The sequence below is a fragment of the Brassica oleracea genome, chromosome C8, assembly GCF_000695525.1.
Source record: "Brassica oleracea var. oleracea cultivar TO1000 chromosome C8, BOL, whole genome shotgun sequence".
Lineage (NCBI taxonomy): Eukaryota > Viridiplantae > Streptophyta > Magnoliopsida > Brassicales > Brassicaceae > Brassica > Brassica oleracea.
The window spans coordinates 8300771-8312568 of NC_027755.1; the positions used below are offsets into that span (position 1 = coordinate 8300771).

At 34.9% G+C, this 11798-nt stretch overlaps 1 protein-coding gene across 1 annotated transcript; it reads right to left on the minus strand.

Moving 5' to 3' along the window:
* Positions 1-225: 225 nt before the first annotated feature.
* LOC106311050 (caffeic acid 3-O-methyltransferase-like) lies at positions 226-11041 on the minus strand. The gene is made up of 4 exons (XM_013748282.1): positions 10610-11041; positions 6620-6939; positions 668-732; positions 226-528 (listed from the first exon to the last, which is right to left on the minus strand). The coding sequence occupies exons 1-4, from the start codon at positions 11014-11016 to the stop codon at positions 226-228; spliced, it is 1095 nt and encodes a 364-aa protein (XP_013603736.1). The 5' UTR covers positions 11017-11041.
* Positions 11042-11798: the final 757 nt, after the last annotated feature.

An 11798-nucleotide genomic window follows, 5' to 3' on the forward strand; every position in this document is an offset into this window, starting at 1 on the left:
GTTTTGATTAATGAGAATATGAGACCATGGATTTTTTTTTCTACTAAAATAGTCAGTTTGACAGCAACTTTAAGGAAAAATAGAAAATTTGACAGCAACTTAATAATCATATTCAAATATATATAAATATTCAAGGAACACAAACCCGACCACGTACAACCACATTTTTTTTTTCTTTTAAATAGCTTGAAAAACGAAGAGTATCTTTCAAATAGAAATTCCATTTCAATCTGCATATAATTCAAGGATCCAAAAAGAGTAAGCGCCGTAAATGATATTTGGGAGGTTAAAACCTGCTTTCATAGCCAAAACTTCGAATTCTTCTTTGGTTCTCTCTTTGCCTCCCTGTGTTGCACACATTATTCCCACGTCGTAGAACAGTGAATTTTTGGTTGCTAGATCGGTTTCATATATTTCTCGCGGCATTATATATTCAATTATAATGACTTTGCCATTTTTTGGTAATGCTTTCTTACAGTTTTTTAATATCGCCACACATTGGTCATCGTTCCAATCGTGAAGTATCCACTTAATCATGCATAATAAAAATACTTTGATTAGTAGTGTCATATTTCAATTATTGATAATTTATTCTATGTTTTGTTTTCTTCTGATTTTGTTATCGAAGAGCTTTAAACGTATTTATTGTGAAATAGTTAGGTTTTACCTTCATGAATATGGCTTGACCCCGTGGAATTGCATCAAACATGTCACCACCAACGTGTTCTACACCTGCAAGTAGTTGACTTTGTCACCATGGGGATTCAACATAGCCTTCTTAAATTCCAGCGATCGTTTTTAGAATCAAAAAGGTCGGTAAGTTGTTGTTTAATTGGTTGTGAACTATATAAATACTTTTACTTCAAATTATCTAGTCAAATTGTCTATGTGGTATTTATTTTAGTTTTATTCTACGTAATCTTTTTAAAATTGATACTTTATTGAATAATTAAAGTGCCTTATTTGTTTACCTAATGATTTACACAAATTGTTTTGAGAAATTCCCATGTAGCTCTTTTTAGTTTATTTTCAGAAAAATAGTTCTTGACCAATTTTTTTTTATTAAATGGTTGACATTTATACCCTAGGGTTAACTAATCTAGATTTAGGGTTTAAAATTAATGAATCAGATTTTGAGCAAAATGTTTCAAATTTAGAAAAAATAAAAATAAAAATAAAAATTGGCTATTTTAGTCATTTTCCTCTTTGAATGTTATTTTTTTGATAAAAACTTAAAAATGCTATTTGAGAGGATTGCCCAATTGTTTTTCTCTTTTAATATTAATTTACTGTTATATATCTTATTAAAAAAATTAATACACAGTCATTAAATTATATATCGGTATGGTAACAATGAGTTAATAATAAATAAAAATAACTAAATTCGTGGCTTATTGTAAACTTGAGATGATATTGTAAACTCTAAACTTGTGTTTTGTATTGACCATTAACGTGAGTATATATACAAAGGCATAAGCCGACTTCAAGACGTAACCCTAGAGAAAATAGGAAACATAACATAAGGGTAAGACGGTTTAGTAAGATAAACCTTATCTAAAATACACTTTCCTAATACTCCCCTTCTAGTTGGAGAGTGAAGGTCTTGAACACCCAACTTGGACGACAATGCTTCAAATTGAGGACGTCTCAAAGCTTTGGTTAAAAGGTCTGCAATTTGATCCTTCTGACTTGACATGAATGGTTGAAATAAGACATGCTTTAACCGCATCGCGTACACTGTGACAATCGCGTTCAAGATGCTTCATACGTTCGTGAAAAACAGGGTTAGCAGCAATATGAATGGCTGCTTTACTGTCATAATAAAAACGAACCGGTTTAACAATCTTGACTCCGAGATCCTCCACTAAAGGAACAATCCATTTTACTTCTTTAACAGCCGTGGCCATGGCCCTATATTCCGCCTCGGCAGATGACATAGACAAGGTGTCTTGCCTCTTAGTCTTCCAATCAATAGGTGAATCACCAAGAAAAGCCACGTACGCACTCAACAAACGACGACTATCTGGACACGAACTCCAATCAGCATCGACATAGACTGAGAGTTCAAGGTTATTATCAGCACGCAGAAGAATACCCTGTCCTGGACAACCTTTGAGAAAACGAACAACACGCAGAGCCGCATTCCAATGAGCTTCACGTGGTTGTTGCATAAACTGAGACAAAAGATGAATTGTGTAGCATAACTCCGGTCGAGTGATCATCAAATAGACTAGCCGACCAACCAAGCGGCGATACTTCTTAGGATCAGCAAGAAGTGGAGTGTCCTCTTCTGTTAGTTGATGATATTGTTCCATGGGAATAGAGACCGGTTTACAGCCGAGAAGACCTGTGTCTTCAATAATGTCTAACGAGTATTTCCGTTGAGATATAAAGATACCTTCTTTGGACCTTGCAACTTCGATGCCAATAAAGTATTTGAGCTTTCCCAATTCTTTCATTTTAAAACACTCACATAAGTAAGTCTTGAACTTGACGAGAAGCTCAAGGTCAGTACTCGCAAGAACAAGATCATCGACATAAATAAGCACACGAATCTCCTTAGAGTCTTTTTTTTATGTGAACATAGAAGCATCTGAATATGACTGGAGAAACCCGTACTCTAACAGCGAGTTTGTGAGCTTTTCAAACCAACAACGCAGAGCTTGATGGAGTCCATATAAGGACTTGCGGAGCAAACAGACTTTAGTTGGGTCAGAGTGAGTGAAACCCGGTGGCAACCGCATGTAAACCACTTAATTTAAATCACCATGAAGAAACGCATTGTGGACGTTCATCTGATGGACCTCCCATCCTTTTGCTGCAACAACGGCAAGTAGACTGCGAATTGTGCCCATTTTAACAACTGGAGCGAATGTTTCAGAGAAATCATCACCTTGGACTTGATTATTTCCACAAGCAACCAGACGCGTCTTAGGACGTTCAACTGTACCATCGGCATTAAAATTTAGTTTATAAATCCATTGACAACCAATTGCTTTCTTGTCTTTCGGAAGAGAAACAATATCCCAAGTGCCGCTTTCTTCATGAACTATCACTTCTTGTTTCATTGCACCATGCCAAATCTTATCCTTGACTGCCTGAGAGTTTGATTGTGGTTCTACTCCAGCAGTAACAGCAGCAAGAAATGCTCGATGTGCTAGTGAAAAATTCTTGTCAGTAATGTAATCAGTTAAAGGATATAGTGAGTTACCTTGGACTGTCTCATGAGGATGTGATGAAGAACAGCGGGTGTGAGAGATGGGTTTTCAAGATGTATGGCATTGTACATAACGTAATCCTTGAGCTTAACAGACGGAACACGAGGTCGTTGTCCTCGACCTAAGACTTCTTCTTCAGCTTGTACAACTGGTGTGTTAACAGCAGGTGATGAAGGAACAACAACATTCAGTGGAGATTGTTCAATATCGACTGTCCCAACAACATCAGTCGTAGGAGAGGACGATGTCCTTATTTGCTCAACGACCGTGGCCATAGGAGGTGTTGCTGAGACTGACGAACTCCCCCTGTCTTCTAAGGTAGGTATATTAGTGTTTTCCCAATCACTGTCTGGTTCTGCATTTGAAAATAGGGGTTATTTGTTAAGAGAAGCGAGTGTTGGTGCTGAGAAGGGAAATTCTGATTCCTGGAACACAACGTCACGTGAGATGAAGAACTTGTGTTTATCAAGATCATACACCTTCCATCCTTTTTGTGCATAAGGATAGCCAACAAAAATACACCGACGACTTCGTTTCCCAAATTTATCTTTATCACGCGACCGATGATGAACAAAGCAGAGGCTCCCGAAGACACGGAGTTGTGAGTAACTTGGTTTCTCATTATACAGAAGCTCGTATTGTGAGCGATGACCAAGCACAGCTAAAGGCGTTCTATTAATCAGGTAGGCTGCAGTCAAAATTGCCTCCCCCCAAAACTTGACCGGCAAGTTACTCTGAAATAGCAAAGCACGTGCAATATTAAGAATGTGACGATGCTTTCTTTCTACTCGTCCATTCTGTTGAGGAGTAGCCACACAAGAGGTTTGATGGATGATCCCATTCTCACGAAAGAAACGAGACATACACATAAACTCGGTTCCGTTATCACTGCGAACAATCTTAACCTCTTTGGAAAATTGTTTCTCAGCCATCTTGCAAAAGTTCTTAAGGACGGTTTGAACTTCTGACTTTTCAAGAAGTAAATAAGTCCAGACTGCTCGTGAGAAGTCATCAACCACTGTGAGAAATTACACAGCACCATATGAAGTTCAAACTCTATAAGGACCCCATCTGAAAGAGTAATGATCGAGCAACGTTCAGTATGTGACGGTGTTCCCGTTCTACCCTTCCATTTTGTTGAGGTGTGGCTACACATGAAGTTTGGTGAATGATTCCATTCTCTCTAAAGTAACGAGATAAGCACATGAATTTGGTACCATTATCACTACGAACAGTTTACATCTTTGGAGAACTGTTTCGTAGTCATCTTGAAGAGGTTTTGAAGAACCGTCTTAACCTCTGATTTCTCTAGAAGTAAATATGTCCAGACTGCTCTGCAGAAATCATCAACAATAGTCAGAAGTAGACAGCCTCTGAGGATGAATAAGTTCGATATAGTCCCCAGACATCACAATGAATAAGCTCAAAACATTCTGTTGTTTTATTTAAACTTTCATAGAAAACTTCTCTAGTTTGCTTAGCTTCAAAACAAGTGTCACAAGGACTGGAAGCTTTATTAGAATCTAACACAAACGGTAAATAAGATAACACTAAAAATGAAGGATGTCCAAGCCTTTGATGCCAACGAAACTGATCAACTGAGCGAGTAGACTTGTCAGAAACTTCAACACGTGCAGCCATAACATCTTTAAAATAGTAAACCCCATCTCTCTCTTCACCTGCTCCAGTCAGCGTCCTCGTGAAACGATCCTATAAAACACAAATAGTGTCGGTTAGAATAGCAAAGCAATTCGTCTGTCGCAGTAGCTTAGACACTGAGATAAGGGAGCAGTTTAAATTCGGCACAAACAACACATTCAGTAATGTGATGCTATGGGAAAAGTGAAAGACACCGGTATGTGTCGCATAAGTTTTATTCCCGTCTGCAAACCTAACTGGGCAAGAGGGAATACTTGTGATGTTTTCTAGAAACGAGAGCTCTCCTGTCATGTGATGAGAGGCACCTGTGTCTAGAATGAGATCACCATAAAGCTTACCAGTCAGCCTCTCAGTCGATTTGTTTTTCTCATTAATCATCTGAGTGAGCGCTTTCAACTGTTCCTCAGCGAACACTGCAAACGATGATGAGTTCGAAGAGGTAGCATGAGCATTGTGGACTTTTGTGCCGTTAGTCTTGTTGCGGTCTGAGCTGTAACCTCCACGACCACGACCGCCTCTTCCTCCTCTAGTATCACCTCGGGTTTGTGGTGTCTCTTCCCACCAGTCGGGGAAACCTACCCGCTGCCAACAATTAGCCTTCTCGTGACCACGACGTCCACAATGAGAGCAACGAACTACTCGTCTTGTTTGGCCAGAATTTTGTGTCTCAGATGCTTCTTTCTTAGCCATAAAACCGACTGCACTCTGCTGGATTTCACGTTCCTTTGAAGAGGCAAGACGCTGCTCCTCGCGAACGACTCTGGCATACGCATCACCTAAATCAATAGAGGCGTCTGTTGCAAGAATTCCTTGACACACAACACCAAACCGCGACTCGTCCAAGCCCATAAGGAACTGATGGACCTTCTCTTCTTCTCTTTCTTTCTCGTAGACAGTTACTGCACTGCAAGTAAAAGGTGGGAGAGGTTTGTATGTGTCCAGCTCTTCCCACATCTTAGCAAGACGACCAAAGTAATCCATTACTGACTGTCCATCTTGTTTGCAAGACGCCAACTGTTCTTTAAGATGATGGATTCGAACTTTGTTTCCCACAGAGAAACGTTTCTTCAAGTTTTCCCATAACTTGTGAGAGTCGGAGATAAACGTAACTGTTGATCGTACCCTGGCTTCGATGGACGAACGAATGCAGCCAACAATTAAGGAATTGAAAGACGACCAGAGCTCGAATTTAGGATCATCAATAGTAGGTTTTGGTATTGTTCCATCGATAAATCCTAACTTCCGTTTAGCTCTAAGTGCATTAACTAGCTCTGTGGACCACTCATTGTATTTGTCACCTGTAAACATCACCGATGTTATCAACGCTCCTGGGTTGTCGGATGCAAATAGAGAATATGGAGTAGGTATGTTGACGGCACCACCTTGACCTTGCTCAACTTGAGCAGACTAACTTTTGGTAGCGGAAGACATGTCACCGTCGACCATAACTTCAGACTGTTGTTTTTACCAAGAACAAAGACTACGAACGACGAAAAAAAAAACAACTCGGGTCACATAACTTTATCGCTCTGATACCATGTAAACTTGAGATGATATTGTAAACTCTAAACTTGTGTTTTGTATTGACCATTAACGTGAGTATATATACAAAGGCATAAGCCAACTTCAAGACGTAACCCTAGAGAAAATAGGAAACATAACATAAGGGTAAGACGGTTTAGTAAGATAAACCTTATCTAAGATACACTTTCCTAATACTTATAATTATAGAAAATAGTTACCTTTGATTTTGGGAGCTTCTGAAACGACATGTGGCAAGTCAAAGTTAACACCTTTAAGTTTTGGGAGCCTGGAGAGAATTAAAGCAAGATTTGCACCTAAGCCACCTCCAACATCTACCAAAACTCCACCACTAAGACTATTGAACCCGTTGTAAGTCTTTAGTATCTTCTTCATTACTATTGATGTGTGGTTAAGCATTGCCTCGTTAAACTCAGCTCGTATATTTTCATTCTTCTCCATATCCTTAAAGATCAAATCCCCATATACTCTCTCGTACGCCCGTGCTCCACCCTCCAGTATTGACGCCGTGAGTTGAGAGCTTTTCTCGCCAAAAAAATAACCAAGAAAATTACTAGTAAGTTTACCAGATTTTTCTTTTTGCCTCTTACCATACGTATGTATAATAAGTTTGGTGAGAAGAACATGTCACAGTGTGGGCTTCTTTAACCAGTACAAAGCCGAATTTAAAAGTTGGGAACATGTCACTGGCAACTAAATTTCGATAGAATGCATGCAGACATGTTTGTTGCGCTGAATATGTCTGCATGGGTAATTAATTATTTCCATGTCACTGGCAACTAAATGAAGAAAAAATTGTATACGTAATTAATTATTTCCATTCTATCTTTGTATAAATATTGATATTTATTATCTTTAACTGAATATTGTTTTCTCAAATACTATAGAAACTTATAACTTAAATCGAAATCCACAAGGACCAGAACCAGAGAGATATTAATCAACTTTGGTAAGTAAAATTTAAATGTGTATAATACTTGTTAAATAAGATATTACGTGTCTAATTCTTTCTTCAGCTTCATGAATTTGTCTATAATCAAAAAGTAGTTTTTTCTACCTTTAACAAGTGAAAATAATATCAAATGGTAGGTTATTTGATTAAAAAAAAATATCAAATGGTAGGTTGAATAAATTTTTCATATTATTGTTAGTATCTATTTTAAAGAGATAAAAAAACAACGATTTGACAGATAGAAGAAATTTTCCATTTATCCAAATAAACACAATAATGAGGACGTAGGGACAAAAACTCGACTAACCGGTGCTTAATACTCCTAAGCAATTTCTCACCTAAAACCACCACTTGCAATTTCGGAAAAGAGCCTTTCAAAAACAGAAATATGTTTTATATGGACCGACAATACTTTTACGATGTTGGAAATTATTCAAGCAAATATAATTTTGGATGTTCGTCCATATGTGAAAGAAGTTTTCTTGGAATTTTAAGATATTTCTCTCAAGAGTAAGGCAAGTTTTGTGTAGAAAATATAAACCCATGGTAGTTTAGAATTTTTTTAATTCGAATATGTAACATAAAATTTCAGTAAGAGTTAAATATTCTTGCCAAAATCCCCTATATATTAATAGAGAAACATCTAAAAAGTTATAACCTCTAAGTTGTATTAATTAAAAAATGCTCTGAGTTGTCACGTAATTGGAATGATAATTTTGCTTATGTGACTGTTTGAGAATCAATTGAGAATTTTGTTTGTCCAAAATTAAATTGCTAGAGAATGTTATATTATATAGTATGTTCATTATGGACCATTCATTTATCAAATTGAAATTATTATATATTCTTTCATTAAATAAAACCTACGGAAGTACCTAATGTAATTAAAATATATTTGGCAATTAATGATTTTAAATAATAAAAATTTGCTAACAATCTGTATACTTTCTATCATTTTTGTTTAATTATTTATTATTAAAATAAATTACACAATTACATTAATCATATAATAAAAATTTAGATTTTTTTTGTATATGTTGTATTTTAAATTTTTCAAAACGAGTATAAAGTACTAGAACTGTTAAAAGTCTCAAATAAACTTTTTTGATCAAAGTTTAAATTTTTTTCTATAATAAAATACAGAGTCGCTACTTTCAAGAACTTATTGATCGCATCCAAACTGTACAACTACCTCATGAAACTCTCGGACACGACGTCGCGCTGTGGAAGCACTCCGATGATAATTATAAGCCTTACTTCTCAGCATCAAGCACTTGGGAGCAGGTAAGAGATAAAAAACCCGTTGTCTTTTGGAGAAAAGTTGTATGGTTTCCACAGGGAGTTCCACGCTTCTCGTTTATATTGTGGCTTGCGGTAAAGAATAGATTGTCCACGGGGGATAGAATGAGGGTTTGGGGCATCCAACAAGGTTGTGTATTATGTGGTGAGAGGGATGAAACCCGTGATCATCTTTTCTTCGCATGTCCTTATTCTTTCACAGTGTGGGACAAGCTGGTGAACAGGTTGACTGGAAATGGCACAGATCCAGACTGGATGGGCACGCTACGGCACGTCAGCGACAACTCACTTCCCCTATTTGACAGGATTTTGCTAAAAATGGCGTTCCAGACATGCGTCTATTTATTGTGGAAGGAAAGAAATGGGAGGAGGCATCACACATGTTTGCGAACAGTATATCAATTGATCAGGATCATTGATAAAACAGTACGGAACAGGATTACTTCGCTCCGATACAAGGCGGGCCATAAGTTAGAAGGTTTAATGCGTCGTTGGTTTGAAGTTACGGCCTAGTTGATTTTCTTCTCGATCTGTAAATCATTTAGCTATAGTTTGCACTAAAGCTTGTAATACTCTACTATTTCTATTCTGATCAATAAATTTAACATTTCATCAAAAAAAAAAAATACAATGATTATAAAATCATATGAATAAATAATTTTACTTTATTAGGTGTTTATGTTAATATATATATATATATATATATATCATATCGTTTAAATTAAACTATACATCATATGAAAATACATACTTATATTTTGATTGCGTTGAACATATATTGAAAAGTAAATATTTTAATTTTGAAATCTTCATTGTTTTTTTTAATAATTATAAATTATTGAACCACTAAACATTATTACAAAAATCGTTGGTGTAAAATTTTGTTACACAAATATGCAAATAATTATAAAATCATATGAGTAGAAACTTCATTTAATAAATATTCATATTAAAAGCATACTATATATATATATATATCTATGTTAATATCATTTAAATTTAATTATATATCTTATACGATAGATAAGATTGAATGTTTTGATTTATTTACTCTAAAATGATTGTGAATAAACAAGAGCGGTCGTTTGATTTATATGTGCACTCCAATTTATTAAATAAGAGTAACTAATTTCTTAGTCATTTAATATATAATTATTATTTTATTATTTCAGAATATGCAGAAAAACTTAAATAAGTAATAAATATAAATTTTTATTCTGCACAAGGTGCAGATCTTAACCTAAGTATGTATCTCTTTAATAATTTTAAATCTTAAACATTTTTTAAATCTCAGGCCAAAACAAAATAACGAAATGAGAATAAACTCAAAAATCAATATTTATATCGAGCAATAAACAAAATGAAAAAAAACGACACAAAAATGAGAAAAATATTGAAGATAGATATAGGATTGGCACGTGAACGTAAATTTCTCATAACCATAATTAACTTTTAAAATTGTAAATCGTGATATAAAACCGAGCTGGCATAGTTTCATTGTAACCAAATAGTAGGCCTGAAATTCTTCGGCCTAAACGTTAGGTTCTTATGCGATAAGTGATTTTTTTACTTAAAATATTTTTAAAAATAGGTTTAGCTCATCTGTAAACAAATTATGTAATTAACAAAAAAAAATTTAAAAATTGTTTAAGAGCCAAAAATATTAATTTGATCAGAAATATAAATTTAATTTTTCCATACGATATTTCTTCAATAATGTTCATATAAATTCACTATGCGCCTTGAATCCTATTAAACTGTGTATTCTAACACCTACGTTGCTTATAGCAAAGGATAAACCACCCATATCTTTTTTTAATGAGATTTGTTTTTTTTTTTAAATCCAGGGTGATTTGTGCTTTCCTTTAAAAGAAATTTTGTAATTCGCATCTGTGACAAAAGAAAACCATATATAAGAGTTTATTTAATTTACTCATACCACATATCGCCTTCAAATTTGGGGTTGGTAAAACGCAGAGTAGACGCCAAAGAAAATCTATCTTCATCCTTAATAAGTTTCCTTCCGGCTTTTCCCAGTCCGTAAATTCTAAATTCTTTTCCTTCTTTGTCATTCACCAATTTACAAGTACATACCGAATAAGCAGAAAGAAGACGTAGTAATCGATCAATCATCATTGGAGCATCAGGATTTCTTGCAGCGACTTTGGAAGCTAAATCCAAGGGTGAGAGATGAGTTCCCAAAGGTCCGGCCTTGGCAATAATCTCCAATAAATCCAGTTCTATTGCAGTTTTTATAGCGTAAGGGACGATTCGAAGACCGATTAGTTGCATGGCTAGTAACATATCTTCTTCATCTTCATCTGGGGGAATTTGTGTTGAATTCATATTTAGGATATTCTTTGAATGAGGATTGTGATGTAAAATGAAGGAGAGGAGAAAGGTTAATTATTTTGTGCAAAGGGCTTCGTAGCGGGCTTTTAAAGAGTACTGCAATTAAGAAATCTTAAACCTGCTGACGCATGTATTTTAATTTAAGAGTACTTAAGTATTTTGGCAGATTAGCTATCAAGGACGTGGAAAGTGATCTCAATGATGTTATTGTTTTTTGAGAAAATTGTTTTTTTAGGAAAAAAAAAAATGATAACTATGTCTTATTAGGCTAATTTCTTTTTTGTACCATTTTTTCTTCTAATACCCTTTAGTATTTTCAAAAATAAATCAAATAAACAGTTTTACAAACAAAAAAAGAATTCAAACAATAGTAACTACCGATGAAATACCTATATCAACTTATTGGTATTTTTTTTATAATTATAAAAATGTTTAAATCGTAATTTCATATTTTATTCTACAAAAAGTAGAATTGACATTCTACACGATAAAAAATGTAATCCATTTTTTGCATTGAATCTAATATGTTTAGAATATGTGATCTACGTAAATAATAGTAATATAAAAATATTTGGAAAACACATTTCGCGCTTAACCTATCGTTCTAAAATGTGTAGATTCCAGATTCTACAGATTTTAAACATGTTTCTATAAACATGTTTAAACAGATTTTAAACAAATCTGTAGAATCTGGAATCTACACATTACTATAAATCTAAAACATGTAGAAATCAAAATCTACACATTACTATAAATCTAAAACTAGTAGAAATCGG